Source organism: Nelusetta ayraudi, unplaced genomic scaffold (genome assembly GCF_046127955.1).
Source record: "Nelusetta ayraudi isolate G7.1 ecotype Tasmania unplaced genomic scaffold, CSIRO-AGI_Nayr_v1 ptg000090l, whole genome shotgun sequence".
Classification (NCBI taxonomy): Eukaryota; Metazoa; Chordata; class Actinopteri; order Tetraodontiformes; family Monacanthidae; genus Nelusetta; species Nelusetta ayraudi.
In genome coordinates this window covers 4,088,267-4,104,412 of record NW_027466140.1, presented here as the reverse complement: position 1 = coordinate 4,104,412, position 16,146 = coordinate 4,088,267, and the positions used below count along the sequence as shown (strand labels likewise).

General features: G+C 46.6%; 1 protein-coding gene across 1 annotated transcript; it reads right to left on the bottom strand.

Moving 5' to 3' along the window:
- Window positions 1–231: 231 nt before the first annotated feature.
- Window positions 232–16,079, bottom strand: LOC142901782 (aryl-hydrocarbon-interacting protein-like 1). Its single transcript, XM_076046437.1, has 9 exons — window positions 13,856–16,079; window positions 12,657–12,836; window positions 12,073–12,261; window positions 10,615–10,791; window positions 9,900–10,041; window positions 5,165–5,706; window positions 3,391–3,532; window positions 628–2,167; window positions 232–583 (listed from the first exon to the last, which is right to left on the bottom strand). The coding sequence occupies exons 1-8, from the start codon at window positions 13,949–13,951 to the stop codon at window positions 1,710–1,712; spliced, it is 1,926 nt and encodes a 641-aa protein (XP_075902552.1). The 5' UTR covers window positions 13,952–16,079; the 3' UTR covers window positions 232–583; window positions 628–1,709.
- Window positions 16,080–16,146: the final 67 nt, after the last annotated feature.

The window sequence follows — 16,146 nt, the reverse complement described above, 5'->3', positions numbered from 1 at the left end:
ACGTGCATTACGGAGGCATGATGGGATGTGACACTACTACACATGGGGCCGCATCATGTGGAAGTAACTCTTGTTTGATGTGCGCGCTGGTTGAGCGACTCCATTGAAACGAATGGGCCAAAAAAAAAATCAACAACAACGAGTAACCGGTATCACATTCAGTAAAAGAAAAACAATTTTCGTGCACAGGGATAAAAAAATGAACTGATCTGAAGTCGGTTTTGTCTCTCATGCTTTTTATTTGACAGTCAGCCGAAGCACAGATGGACGTCGGTGACACACTTGGAAACAATGCATCCTCCGCACTCACTTTTTGTTTCAGATTCATTCATTGAGTTTTTAACGCGGTCCCAGGCGATATCAAACATTGGCGCGTTTCTTTTTGCTCGGGAAACATCGAATACGTTTTTTCTACAAACTGTGGAGCTGCTGCTAGCTGGCAGAGACGGTCAACTCCTGAACTCTGATGTAACACAGCAGCGTGTCGAAGACGTACTGGCGACCTTTCATTTCAGGTTCTGTTTGATAGGCCGTGATTAGAAAGACTGAAGCGACGACAACGGACTCGACCAATCACATCGCGCTGCAAATTGAGTTCACTGCCCCCCCCCCCCCCCCCCCCACCACCACCACCACCACCCCACCCTCGACACGATGCTGCTGCTGCTGCTGCTGCTCCAAACTGCATGTAGCGCCCTTCATTATTCTTAGTACGACCCTTCTGCCTTCCCAATGGAAAACCTTCCCACATTTGTCATCGTCCAATCAGAAGCACGCAGTGGAGACACGCGCACACGCACACGCACTTATCTATCACACGGCGCAGCAACCACATCACTTCACCTCCACAAAGGTTTTGATTAAACTAACACACAACAACGTTCGCACCTTGCTGTTGAACTGAGGTGAATTTTATTTTGAATCACTATTAATATACCTCATCAGTCATCTAGGAAAAAAAAGAAATCTTGTGTGTTGTTTAAATGGGTTTGATTTTACGTCTCAGACACTCCTTGTCCTGACTATTCTTTTCTCTTTTTTCTTTTGGTGGAGTTTTTAAAACGATATAAAAACAAGTTTTCTGAAGTAGAGCTTTTTACTGTAATAACAAGTGGATGACTGGCTGCTTTCTACTCTTTGTGTACAGAAATAATAATAATAAAAAGAAAAAGTTTCTATTTGGCAAAAAAACATCTTTGGCTGTGTTTCTGCGTTTTTGTGTGTTTGCAGTTATTCATTTGAGGATTCATTTGGACCTGCTTCTCGCATGAGCGGCTGCCCATATTCATTTTTCCTGCACAAGTTCAGATTAATTTTTTTGTGTGCTGGGCACATTTGAGGCTTTTCCCTTTTTATTTATTTCACTCGATTTTCTTTGACTTCCTGCATCCTTGCCGTTGCTGCCATTTGCCAAAAGCCAAAAAGCACTTCTCTCGTCTGACCCGTCCGACCCCTCGACTTTCCCGGACCGGATTCTTCAGTTTGAGTGCTGCCATTTCCCGTTTCATCACTTACTTCCCTGGTCCGGTTCTGCCCTCTGGCCAGTGCAACTTCTCTGAAATGGCATTTGACCTTTCCTGTCCGCGTCGCTCACCGATTTCCTGCTCACTACATTATCTCTTCCTGCACCTCCGGTTGCAGAATCACTACCAGTATCTCGAGTCTAGATTATCCGATTCACCCCGTCTGCCCTTATGAACCACTACACTCTACATATTTTCAATATCTAAGCCCTCTGCGCTCACCCTCCCACTCTCTGGCTCTTTGATATGCTGCTCCGCTCTCACATCTGGATCTGCCTCTGCGCCACCCGCCCTCTCGGTCTTGGCAGAGCTCTCTTTGTGTTGCTTTTCGCTGTTTTCTATCTTTTCATCCTCTTTGGCTTCGGATTTCTGTGAAGACTCCTCCCTTTTCGCGGCAGAGGCGGCGGCGCCCCTCACCTTGCCCCCGCCAGGTCCCCACCTCTCCTGCGCCGTGTCCCAGTAAGTCTTGTTCTGGAGGACGTGCACGCTGCGCATGGTCTCGCCCAGCTTCTTGAGCTCCTGCTGGATGAAAGGTTTCAACTTTGGGTCCAATTTCTCCACCGTGTTGAAATCCCTGCGAGCTGCCTCCTCGTTGCACAAAGCGGCGTGCGCTCGTGCCCGCTGGTAGACTGCCTTGAAGTTCCCTGCGTGCATGAGAGGAAGGAGAGGGAGGAAAGGGGGGAGGGGGAGGAGGAGGAGGAGGAGGAGGAGGAGACATCAACAAGCGGAGAAGGGGCGGAGCTACGTGAATAGGCCATGCACTTCCACACTAAAGCATCCAAAGTCATATCGTTCTTGATTGATGTACAGTATCTTTTTTTTAATATGTAATAATACATGTATGTATCTAATATGTAGAACGTATTAATGGCTTGATGATTGGCCTGGATTTTGGTCTTGGTGGAAAGAAGACACTCAAAGAAGGATTTTAATGTAACCCTAACCATAATCCTACGACAGCAGGAACAAACTAATATAGGTTATTATTAATATTAACATTGGTATGAATTTGCGGCCCTCTAATTCATAGGAATGGCGACAGGTTGAGTGTTACAAGGTAACCCTGAAAACATTTATTATTATACAAAAAAACTAAACAGTCATGTAGTCATTTCAGGTATTTATTTATCACCACCACTATGCGTGTCATGATCTCACCCCTGCCCACCCCAAGGAAAAATGTCTGGCTCCGCCATTGACGCAGAGGCCTCATTAGATGGTGGCGGGGGGGGGGGAGGAATCAAAGTCAAGGGTAATAATATATCAAGCTTGCGCAGGAGAGGATGAAATGAATGCGGCGAGCACCGTGAGGGAGTGGCGAGGAGGAGATGCAGAGTAAGAAACAAATGAAGGCAAGAGGAAAAGCATGAGTACAGCCGTTTCATCAGCCTCCACTATGAATAATTCAGCTGTGGCAAAGACAAAAAGAAAACAGCGAAAAAAAATTTCCTTGTTTTTTTCTTTTTCTTTTTTCTGACTGCGGTGTCCGTGGTTGGGCGCCAGGGGAGCGAGAAAGGGATTCTGCAACGTGCCTGTGATTGTTGCGCTCTCTCTCTTTTTCTGGTAAACACACGGATGAGGAACGTTGCTGTGTGAAGACAGGCGCTCTTCTGATGGGTGGGTGGGTGGGTGGCGCAGGGGTTTGGAGGGTGAGGTGTGCGTTTACTCTCTTGATGGATGTGGTTATTGTTGAAGTCTAAGATACGGTGGTTCACTCTCGAAAAAAAAAAAACCCACACACACAACAAAAAAAACATTTTGTGATTGCACGTGTGTCGTGCACCTGTTTCTACGTTAAAAGCCGCCTTTATGTTTCCTCCCCCGGCTTTAGGCGCCATCCCCAATGTGCGTGTGTGCGTCTCCCCACCTTTGTGCGTCTTCAGCAGCTCGTCGTTGAGCTGCACCACCTGCTCGCACTCGCCGAGCTCCAGCAAGCAGTGGCTCAGGTTGAGAGTCATCGGCAGGCGAACCTTCTCCAGCGACTCCCTGTGCTCGCTGTCCTGCTCCACCTGCAGGGGGCGGTGTAGGGGTCAGATGTGGAGGGAACGTAAGAAAAGAGGAGAAGACAGGTTGGAAAGTGAGGGTAGATTCGGGGATGAGGTGACGAGAGGAGAGGGGGCAGATGGGAGGTGAGGATGTTGGGCACCCAGGTGTGGCATGGAAAGAGTTGAGGGAAGTTCAGGCAGCCGCTGCGATGTCAGCGCTGCGTCGCAGATCATTTTTAAACGCCGCTCGCAGCTCGCCGACCTGCAGCACCCACCCACGGCTGCGAGGCAGCGAAGAAGCACGGCGACAGATGATTACAGTTTATGAACTGCGATCCTTTATAGTCCGCGACGCGTTCGATTCATCACCGCTGAGCCGGGTCGTTTGGCTCAGAGAGGAGTCACTCGGCTCGTGCGGCTCCAGCACCGGCCTGCCTGCAGGAACCCCTCTGCCGCGCGGCGCAGGTGGAAATGTAATTATTCAAATTTAATTCAGTCAAAAAAGGGAACGGTGCGTAGATCTAGGTGTTGCTCTCAGCGTCGCAGCTGCAGCTCTGTCTCATTGCACTAAATGAATGAAGTATTTCAACGTGCCACTGCAGGCACAGGAGGCACAAAATAATTAAAAGAGCCAATGAATTATTAAATATTTTTTGAAATAAGGAAATTGTGTAATACATGCATTTATTTCCACTCTTAATTAATGGATGACATATTTCATTCTTTATTTAAGGATGTATTATTTATTTAATTTTGGCACTTTTAAACTTGCAGTTAAAATACTTTCATATGAGCTGTTTGTCCACATCAAAACTTTGTCTGGACAAAATAGCTCAGAGTGTTGGTGATGAGACTGTGAACCAAGAGGTTCGGGGTTCAAATCCTTGTTACAACTTTGTTTTTATTGTTTTTTAACGCCAGGTAAAGCCCAGACACCATCAGTGTCAATAGGCTTGACAGATTGTTGATGGACTGTGACTCAAGAGGTTGCGGGTTCAACTCTTATGAGAGTCCGTGTTTTAAAGTGAACCAGCCAAAGGAGGAACGTGCCTGGTGGCACAGTGGGATTGTTCTTGACAAAAAGATCTCAGCGACGCAGGTTCAAATCCTGCCTCTGGTGGTGACTGTGCTGAGCTTTTATTCAAAAAGAGCCTAAATTAAATACATGATTACGTAATTAAATAAATTATTAATTCTGCTATTCATTTGTTAAAAGTGGAAAAATGCATAAATAAATTATTGAATAGACAATTAGCAAAAAAATAAGAAGTCTATTTAGAAAAAAGTGATTTCGGTGCATAATTAACTATTACATGGTTCTCTATGAACATAACTGATGAGATGGTGTGTATGATGCTTGCTTTAACACAATCAATCCTACCAAAACTGTATGTGAAAGCATATTTTAAGTGAATTGATGCTCTTATGAGACAAGTTGGACTCTGAAGTCTCAGTGTTTTCTTTCTCCTTATTGTTGAAATGGCCACTTCTCCTCAGCACCTTTGGCTCAGTTCAAAAAAAAAAAAAAAAAAGTCTTCCACCCGGTGTGAAGGTGGAAGATTATACATATTCAATACACTTATGCAATTTTGAATCGTCGCTCATAGAAGTGACAATGAGTTTCACATTTTCATTTTGTGATCAATAAACACTGACCATGTTTTGGAGGGTGTCCATGTAGTCCAGGGCCTCCTTGAACTTTTCCTCAGCCTCCTGAAAGTGCTTGTCCTTAATGAGGACGTTGCCTTCCTTCTGCAGCAGCATGACCACTTGTAGCATGTGCTGCCAGTCCTTCCCCTCCATTAAATTGGAGGCTCTCTCACAGATGTCGCCCGGCCTCGGGTCCTCTTGGCTGCCGGTAGCTCCAAGTAAGAGCTCCTCCACGCGGCCCTCGGATTCCGTTGCTTTCTTCTCCTCCTTCGCTTGACTCTCAATGCTCGTTTCCGACCCGCCGTCGCCTCGCTCCTCCTCCGCCTTCTCGTCGCTGCCCTCCTTCTTCTCCAGCATGTTCCAGTAGGCCTCCTTCTCCTCCCAGTACTTCTCCTTCATGCGCTCAGAGAAGGCCCTCAGCTCGCGGCCGGCCAGGGAGGCCAGAGTGACGTCCAGCGTGGCCACCATGTTGTAATCCCTACGCGCTTCCTTCTCGTTCCACACGGCGGCGTGCGCCTTGGCCCTCTTGTAGTAGCCTTTCACGCAGTCTGAGAGAAGACACAACACAACAAGAATGACCTAGAACATAAGAAATAAGTAATAAATGGATGTGCCAGGTCTTCTAGAGGTGGCAGTTTTTCTGGGTGTGTTGTTTATTGTCTTCGACTTCATGTATTTTCATTTCTCTCATGAAGTCATCCATACAGTTTGTTTTCATACAGACAAGGGTGAGTCACACTGATAGCTGCGTTTACTTAAGGAGAAGAAGAATCGTGCCCCAGCTTTTATATCTGCAAACGGACTCTGGAGTCTGTTTTACAAGCTGCGCACACGACTGATCAGCACAAGATCTGCCCCACAGTCAAATTGATCATTTAATTATACCAGAGGTTAAAAGTCTAAAGATTAAAGATTCACAATGCTGAAACTGAAGAAGCGCCAAACTATTGAATTGAAAGTTGGTGGTCTGGAACGCGTGATAAAAAGTAAAATGTTTCTTAAATCTGCTGGAAGTCCAATTAATTCGTCTGCTAAAGAGGCTGTAGACAGGAAGAAAAAACGAAAACTCTTGAGGCCATTGGTCGAACCTTGTGTCAGACACATTCAAACGGGGACCAATCACATTTTCACTGCCAGCTGAAGCAGGTGGCTTCTGCTCGGTGCTTTCTATTGGTGCCAGGAGTGAATAAATCTAGACGGTTCTGCAGGGCAGGATACTGAAACTGGTGCCAAGAGTGAAAACATCTTTTTCCACTGAGAGAAGCCCTCAGTGCAACGTGAAAAAAAAACAGACCAGTTCTGAAGAAACTGCAGCCACTCATCTGCAGTGTCATCCAGCAACTTTTCCCACTTCTTCTTCGCCTCCTCCTGCACTCGCTTGTGTCACGAGTGAAAACGAGAAAACCGAAGGAATACTAAAATCGTCAGAAAACACAGCAACATCCAGCAGATCTGAGCAAGCGGCGCAGAGTCACCGAGAGTCTTTCAGCGGCTCTTCGGGAGATCAAAGAGGAACCCAAACATCAAAATAAAGGCCTTAATTTCCTCGGTTTAAGATTCGTCTGAGAACGAAATTTTCAAAAAGACACTGACACAAAAGCGGCGCTCGCTCGTAACTGAAGGCACTGCTGACCTAGATAAACAGCGAGAGAAAAAAAAAGCTGTGTGAAGGACCGACATCACAGCCAAGTTAAACTTCTCCTCCAGCTCCCCGTCAGACGCAGACCACTTTACAAATAGCCTCGCTAAGTCAAAGACTGGTGGTGGCGGCGGCGGCGTGCGCGTCCACGCGCTGCTAATCCCCGTGTCCCAGCAGAATAGGGCCCATGTGCCGACGTATTCACTGGCAACCCAGTTCCTCTGCATTTCATTTGCCTCTGAAAAATCTCCATTCAGACGTCGTCGCCTCTGGCGCGAAGTGACTGCCGCCGCCGCCGTCACCACCGCCACCGAGCTCTTCCGAGGAGCCACTCGGCGGCACCGGAGGAGCAGCGCAGGGGCCGACTTGGAAGGGTCGCACCACGCAACGCCAGAGAAGCAAGGAGAGACGCCAAGGTGAAACAGGTGGTATGTAAAGTGAGCTGGAGTGGGAGGGAAGGGGGTTGGGGGGGAACACAATCTGACCTGCCAGTGGAGCGAAACACCTGCTACGCCGCTTGGACACTTTGTTCGCCCGTTGCAGATCATGCATACTTATTGTATTTATGCAGATAAAGGGCTGAGAATCGTTAGTGGCTCTTTTTCTAATGATAAAATTGCATGAACGTTGCTACTGCAGCATCTCTCCTCACCCCTGCACGTCATCACTTCCTGTTTTCTCTGCGGTTTCAAAAGGGCTGCAGTCTCCTCCTGTTTTTGTCAGACCTCGCGGGAAGTGATGGAATCTCAAATTTGGTAAGATGAGTGAATGATTTGATGATTGCAAAACTGAAAACGCCACAGCCTTCAGGCTGCCTTGGGAAACAACTCAAAGAAATCTAGAACAAGAGAAGTGATGGCGCTGTTGGCAGACTTATTCCGCCAAGTTTAAGAGGGAAAAAAAAGCTGCAGCACTGTTGCTACAGCTCCGTGGTCGGGGGTAGGGGAGGTACCCGTCAATTCCGAAACACAGCGGTACTCGCATGTCCACATGACACCCTTCCTCCAACACAGAAGCAAGCGCTGAAACACTTGGGATTGTTTGCACGCCCACCCTCGTCTCCTGCCATGGAGGAAGACAAATATAAAACTATAAATCCAGGCTCGGGGACAGAGAGTACAATAAATACCGCCTCCGTGGCGTAATTCAAGGCTTCCAGGTTGGGGCCGTGCCAGCGTGTGAGAGCTCCACGCAGGACTTTGCGAGCAACGACGGGGTCTGACGTCTGAAAAATCCCAGAGAGGTGCGGCAGCTGCAAAGCCCTGTGTGAGCAGCAGCCGCCGCACACGACCCGCTCTCTGCCGACAGGCGACACGAACCTCAATAAAGCCGGTGCAGCCACCGGGCCCTGATCTGTCTGATGTGTCAGTGTTCTACAACATTTTGAAATTACTCTGTCACCATGTTGATATCCTGGGGGAAGGGAGGAACTCCGCGGAGGTTTGTTTTACTCTCCGCCGAGCAGAGTCTGGTGTAGTTATTAGGGAAAGTGCATCGTAAGAGATACTGACGCGTGTTTGAGGCAGGAAGGAGCCGCACACGTGATCCAGCTCAGGGGTGTCAAATTTTAAAATGTGGACAAAGTCTGCAGTTCTTTAACTTGGTGTTTACTTCGCCTCACTTTGTTCGAATATTGGCAACAAACCAATAGTAGCAAACCGAATCTGCTCTATAGTGTGTTGTGTTGCACTATTCTATGCATACTGTAGTTACCCAGCAAATGTTCAGTGCAACACTGCAGACGTGCATCTGTTTGTTTTCGTGGACGTACGCAGCACAAATATATCTTCAGATATCTTGAGGTAAAAGTAGTTTGTACACAGTTTCTTTCAGTAATATAGTCAGCTTGCTTTTATTACTCACTGACATTTAAAAAAAAAAAAAAGAAAAAAAAAAGAAAAAGACAGACAGTCCACGAACCGGGTGCTGCTTTATCTGATGCCACAGAAAAATAATAAAGTGAACCTGTACGTTCCGAAGGCTTCTCTATCTTATTGGATCTCTTATGGCCCGGCTCATATATTCCTGAAAGAGCTCAGACGCACTTGAAACATAGATGAATGAGAGGCGACACCCCTTTTTCTCGCCTCTGAAGAAATGATCAAGTAACAGGAGTCTTCATACACTGTACATCACATCACAAATGGCATTTTTATGTTGGGAACAGACGTCTTTCCGCTGACCCTGCTGGTCGGATTGCCGCTCTATATACTCAAAAGGCTTTTCACATGCTGTTCAATTCAGTCTGCAGAATGAAAGTCTCCCACCCCCTTGAATGTCTCATGCCTCCTCTTCTCCATAGGTGGACAGGAGCCTATAGCGGCCACTGAAAAACACTAAAGGCTTTCTCCTTTTTTAGCCTTTCAAGCCTGGGAAACGGGTGCGAAGTCATGTGATGCAGGGGATACAAAAACATTTCTCTCATAATAAAACGCATAATTGTTCTTTTTGACGTCACCGCTGTAAAACTGAAGAGACACCTGATTAAAACCTTTTTTATTACAATTGGAGTTAACTAGGGGCTGAACGCGTTACATTTAATTTCCCTTCAAGGATGCATATAACATCCATTCTCAGAGCTTTAGCACTCATCCCAGGCTTCAGCGAACACTTAATTCCCTTCAATTAATTACCTAAGAACTGAAAAAGCCTACAGATATAGATATAGTTCTGATTCAATATAGATCCACTCATAGCTCACCAAAAAAAAACAGTATGTTTAGGCCTCTGCTTGAAGCCTCCAGTGTAAGAGGCCTTTAGTAAATATTTGACTTGGAGTACCGGCGAAACCTTGAGGGATATCAGTGCTTTTTGTGACATCACAAAGGGGTAATTTGGTGAACTGTGTGTCTAAGCGGACACTATCTGAAGGAAGGAGCGAGCAACACTGTTACAGTAATTGGCCTTTTACTGACAGGGGGAGAAACATAATATTAATGCTATTGAAATGAATTTGGCATTCACTCGCTGCAACGTTTCCAAGAATTATTCAAGGCTGAATGGGAATTTTATTTATACACTGACAGTTCTGAATAGAAGATGCACATTCTGCCTACAGATGGGTCTCATGCCACACAGTGTGACCGCCGAGCAGACACTCACCTTTGTGCTTCTCCAGCAGTTCGTCCATGTGCTCTATCACCTCGTAATACTCCTCCAGCTCCAACATGCACTGACAGTAGTTCAGTTCCAGCGGGACGATCATTCGACCCAGATTAATGTAGTCCACATCACCCGGCATCTCCTGCACACACACACACACGCGCACGCACGCACAGACCAGAAGCATGAGAGCGTGGTAGAGTGCACCGCGTCCCTCGTGCGTATTTTAATATTTAATGCAATTTCGTGTAAATTTCAGGATTTTTTAATATATTTCTTCACCACAAACACACACACACGCGCACACACACACACACACACACACACACACACAGCTTAAACTATGACACGGCTCTTGGACACCGAGGCATGGCACTCGGTCTGCACGTGGACCAACTATCAGTGAGCATCACGTGCACCGTCTTTTTCACCGTGCTATCAGAAACATCTTGCACGCACACACACACACACACACACACACACACACACACACACACACACACACACACACACGCACACGCACACGCACACACAAGTCTTTCTCCCTGCAGTTCCTCACAAACCTTTCATCCTGCTGCCTGTAATGAGAATCGCACTGAAGCAGAGCAACACAGGAAGCTGAGCCTCACGCGGGATATAAGCACATTCCAATACACTAAAAAAAATCCTTCAATTAAAAAAAAAAAGAATGGAAAGTCGTCTTTTGTGGACTCACTCTGGACTGGACTGTTTTCAGGAGTAAGACGGCCTCTTTGTACTTGCTGGCCGCCTCGCTGAATTTTCTCTGCTTGACCAGCGTATTGCCCTGCATGTGGAGGAGCGGCACCGTCTGCAGCTTCTCATCTTTTTCCATCATCCACGACTCTCGGTGGTAGGACATGGGGTCTCCCACCTGGAGGCAGCGGGAGCGGAAGGAGAGCGCGTTCACTGATGAGATGTGCGAGGATGCGACGGAGGCATGCACGCACACACGGACACGCATGCATGCACGCACTCACACACACACACACACGCACAGCGGAGCCACAAGGTCTTGTGTCTTTGTGCAACAAACAACAGTCCTGCAACAGTTCCATTACTGCAGCGGTTTTTTTCTCTCTCTCGGCTTTGAGGTTCTTCCTTGTCACTTTTTTTTCCCCTTCAAAGGTTTCAGACATTTTTTGAACTTATTTGAGCTTATCTTATTCTATCTCATCACCATGACAGCAGTGGGTTTTAAAACCATGCTCATCTCATAATCAAAAGGGTGTGTATTTTTTTGTGTTTTTTTTTTAACGAAAAATCCTTCTGCATAGTTAGGAACATTTTCATTTATGTTGCTTATTGAATCCGAAGGCGTTCTTGAGGGTGAGGATGCTAAAAACAAATGCATATTACAGACAATAGTATCACGCAATGATGTGAAAGCAGCTGCGGGTGGTGATTTGAGTCCTGACTCCTGCATCACAATGATGTTGAACCCCAGATTTCCCCCAGTGGGGTTCATCCTGCATGTGAGCGCACAACAAATGAATCATCCCAGCACTGCACCGTGGCCGTGTGTGTGTGTGTGTGTGTGTGTGTGTGTGTGTGTGTGTGTGTGTGTGTGTGTGTGTGTGCAAGTGAGACGAGGTGAGAGCTGACATTTAGCACAAAGACACCTAAAGTGGTCTTAAAATGGAAAAAGAGATAAAAACAAGACCAAAAACTGACAATCTGTTACTTCCAAAAGGAGCATTTTCTACATTTCTAAAAGAGCCTCTTTTGAAAAAGGTGAATGCAGGTATTTTCTTTGTACTCATATATCTCACATTGCCTTGTCTCGGCTTATTATCAGCAGGAAAAGAGGATCCCGGATATTCGGAGGATCTCAGCTCTGACTCTTTTGAGTGGAAAAGCTTGAGGAACTATCTGAGGCAGATGGAGGCGTTCAATTCGAGCCACTTCTGCCGGACCCCCCGATGAGCCTGTGACTTGTGCCACATGCCGCATTCATTACTTCAAGGTCCACAGTCTCTAGCGGACCGGGTCTTCACTTTTATCATTTGTGTCAGTGGATTTTCAAAAACACTGGCGAGAGGAATGTACTGGTTCTGAAAGCAGAATTATACAAACACACAAATAATCCCTAATCTTCTTCACACAGACGGCTGGTTAGTGTCTTCAGCCACCGCCACGCAGTGCTGTCCCTCACCTGCAGCAGCTCCATGATGAAAATAAGCGGTTGGGGGGTTCTCATCAGCTCATCCAGCTCCGGGAAGCCGGTGGAGTGGTAGTGGAACATGTTCCCCATGCCGCACATGTGTCTCTGGCCCTCGAGGGGGTCTTTCCCCTGAGCGATGAGCCTCATTCCTTTGGACACGATGGGATACAAGCCCGTGTGCTGCAAAAATGAACATATCAATAAAAAACATAAACAAGCAGACACAAAAGAGCCGGATCATTATATTCCCCCGGCGCCGCCAGCGAGTGCCAATCAGTGCTGCCGCGTAAACACGAGAAATAAACACAGTTTAACATGCAAGAGGAACTTTTCCCCAGAAGAAGAGAGGGGGGGGAAAGCACAACGATTTGCAGAAGAAGTATTGTTCTGTTTCTGTGTTTGTTATTCTGAATCATCGCCGATTCATTTGCATCATAATCAGAAGCCAAAAAAAAAAACCTCCCCGGCTCGCTCATGAAGACTGATTAGAATGTTGTGGTTTATTTATTTTATTCTGGTGGTTTTCATTTGCCGCCGGTGTGTCCGCATGTGTCTGAGTGGGCCGAGAAACTCACAGTGGCGTCGCACCAGAACTCGGCCACCTCGCCGATCCTCATGGATGTCAGCAGGGTCTCCCACACTTCCAGCTTGAACATCTTTCCAACAAAGATCTCGGCCGGGCGGCCCGCCAATCGGCTGTCATCCACGACCGTTCGTTCAAAGTCGTCCAGCAGCGTTTGGAAATGGAAAACCAGCTGGGAAACAGAGAGTAGAGAAGAGTGAAGAAAAAAAAAATCATCTTTTAAAGACCTTCGATTTCCCCTTTATATGTTTCAACCTGTGTTTTATTGGAGACCAACACACAAATAATTGCCTATGAATCCTGAAGACATCCAGAAAGCTGCATTTTGACAGGGATAAGTATGCTGCTGGTGACCCAATTAAAATGAAGTTTGTTCCCTGGGACTTGGGGAAACAGCAACAGTCATTGTGGCATTTGTCTAAAATGGCACATATGACATTTTCCTTTTTGCTCCATATGTTCCCATCTCTCTTTTACACAACATATGCTGCATACTTGGGTGTATTAATATGTCCCTGACTTCTTCTCTCCCCTTCTGGCTGCTGCTCAATGTGTCTGACAGACTGAATGCAAAAAGTGTAAAGAGATCATTTGTCAACTGTGACTTCAAAGCCTTCCGCATCAATCTGCCTGCAAAAAAAATCTGCTGCCTCAGTGCAACGCCTCTATTTTTAGCGGTGCAGATTGTGTATAATGGGCTCATAACTGCTCAAGCAAGTGAGAATCACTTCAGCCTAAAAAAGGGGGAGAGGACTCGCGCCGTAATACATGCACTCAGGTAAATGGAAATCGGAGGCCCGCGTTGTCATGGAAAGATGTTTGTCACGTTGTCTCGGCTCAGTGCCATATGGCTGGAGACGACACAACACAGTGGCCGGTGGATCAGTGGGGGGTACAAAAAAAAAACACGGCAAAATACATGCAGCAGTTTGGATGACCAAATGTTTGCTCTGTGTTCAAGTGCCAGACACAGAACACATTTTCTCACCTGATGAATAATTCAACAGAGCCTAATTGAAGTGGGCAAAGCAAAGTGGCTAAAAATAGATTTTTTTTCTTCTTCTTCTTCTCTTGGTGGAACATTTACTTCATCACAACGGTCCTTTCAGACAAGGAATCGCTGTTAATTAAGTTTAAAGTATTCATGTCTGGCGTTATTCTGGTCGTCAGGGTTAAGCTGTAATTTATTACCTTTGCCCCAGGTGGGAAGTGAGGCAGTGGCCCTGCACCCCCAGCCAGAATCTTCTTCCTGACCCCTGGAAGGTTCAGAAGGTACGTCTCCTCCATTTCCACTCAGGACTCGAGTGCCGCAAAGACAGGAAGCGCGTCTCTTTTATAGATGTGTTTCCTCGGCGGCTCGCCGTCGCTCTTCTGGGTTTCCTATTAGCCTTTGCTGAGACAGAGAGAGTGAGAGCCTTGGCTGCTTGGCTGCTCTCTGACAGATGGCTGGATTAGGCAGGGTTTGGAGGTGAACACTTCAATCTGAGGAGCTAATCTTTTGCCTGCCACTGTGATTGGAGGGTTAATCCCTGCAGGAAGGAGCGGCAGAGGCGGGGGATGACCACCGGGGCCACAGGATCAGGTGGGAAAAGAGCAAGGCTCCGGATCATTCTGGAAGGAGAGTAATCTGCCGGTGGGCCGATGAAGAAGAGGGAGGACTGGAAGTTCAAGCTTTTGAATCAGGGCTCAGGATGTGTCTATGTGTGTATTTTTGCTTTAAAGGTCCAGTGTGTAAAATTTGGCTTGATTGGTGATAGTTGTATTAACAAAAAAAACTTAACATACTGCCCACAAATAGATTAATAAAAGTTTGTAATTGCAGTGAAATAGAAGTCATTTGGTTTTCCTACCCTTATATTTCTAAGGAAGCCTGGTGTGGACAATCCAGCCTGCTTCGTAATTAGGGTGAACACTCGCGTCATCAAATACACCAGCAAAGAAGAAGATGGACAAGGTATCCAGGTTTAGCTCACGGGCAAGCTCAGGAGGGGGAGAGGGAGCGAAAGACGCTGCAATCTAAAATGTAACCACTTGATGTCGCTTTTTCATCTTCAAAAGCTCCAAATATTACACACTTAGCCTTTAAGCCACCAGGGATGGCTCAGGTATTCATCAAATGTCATACAGAATCAAACTCATTTGACATAACTTCGGTGCTCTGGATTTCTGGTCACCGTAGAATAAAACTCTAAAATCCACGTGGCAGATTTTGGAAGTGAGTTGGAAAAAAACCCAGCTTTAACAGTATAAAAAATACTGCGCAAATGGCTCGGATTTCACAGAGAAACAACACATTTAGTTTCTGTGTTTCAGTTCACCTGAATGCATCGCACTCATTTTTAGGTGAGTGTTATGTTCTCCTCTCGGCTCCCTCCCACGGTCCAGCAAACGTGCACATTAAGCAGACTGACAAAATTGGCCACAGGTGTAAAAATGGGATCGCTAATGGCTGCTTGTTTCAACGAGGCCGTGTGATGAACTGCTGACTTGTCCGGGGTGAAACCCCGCCTCGCGCCCAACACAGCTGGGATGGGCGCCAGCACTGCAGCGACCCCGAGTTGCAGGGTAGAAAATGAAGGGATTGAGGGATGGACAGAGATACACAATCTGCCTGCACATAATCATAATAATCATTTTTATGTTTGAGGAGGGCTTGCCAAACTACAATCCTGCCCAAGACAGTGACAGAATGCGCAAATTAAACAAGATGTGACATCTGTGAGATAATTAAGCCTCGTGCTAATGCTTTGGCTCGAGTTGAGTCTTGCAGGAAACCCACTTTGCTGACTTTTTAAACTCTGCCGAATCTCTGGAATTTCGACATCCAGTGGTGCAGTGCGAGCGGCAGCCACGGACATGCAGCCAGCGCCTTTGGACAGATTTCAGCCTCGCCTCGAGATCCTGAGATGGAAGGACGGAAACATTCCGCACGTTGTAAACCTTGGTTCACGTTAAATATTCATCTTCACTTACAGCTTCAAAAACACGTGTAGCGGCTCATCTGATCATATAACTTTAACAACTTCATTGTGATTTAAATGGCTGCCCAGGCCAGTAATCATCCAGAACACTGCTTGACTGTGGGCTGAGGAGATAACAAAGCAGTGTGGTTGTTGGCGCTTAGGGGAGGGAGGGGTGTGTTTTGTTTTCAGCTGATAAGTCTGGAAAGAAATTAGGTGCGGCTGCAGTTTTTTTGTGATTATTTAACTCTATTTATTGGCTGCCGAGCTAACGGGGGTAACTAACGGGCTTTGAATGCATCCCACCTCCCGTTTGTTGTGGCTGTGTGCAAGAAAAAAAGCGCTTGTCCTTTCATTTTGCTGAGCATTAAACAAATTGAGAGCATCACTCTGCGCCAGGAAAAGGATGCTAATGCCCTACATGAAACTGCCCAGTCACAGCCATCCTTTCCCCAAATAGCTGCAGGACTGACATGAGTATCCAGCCCTTTAAAATTGGGCCCGATTCAAATTTATTCTCCA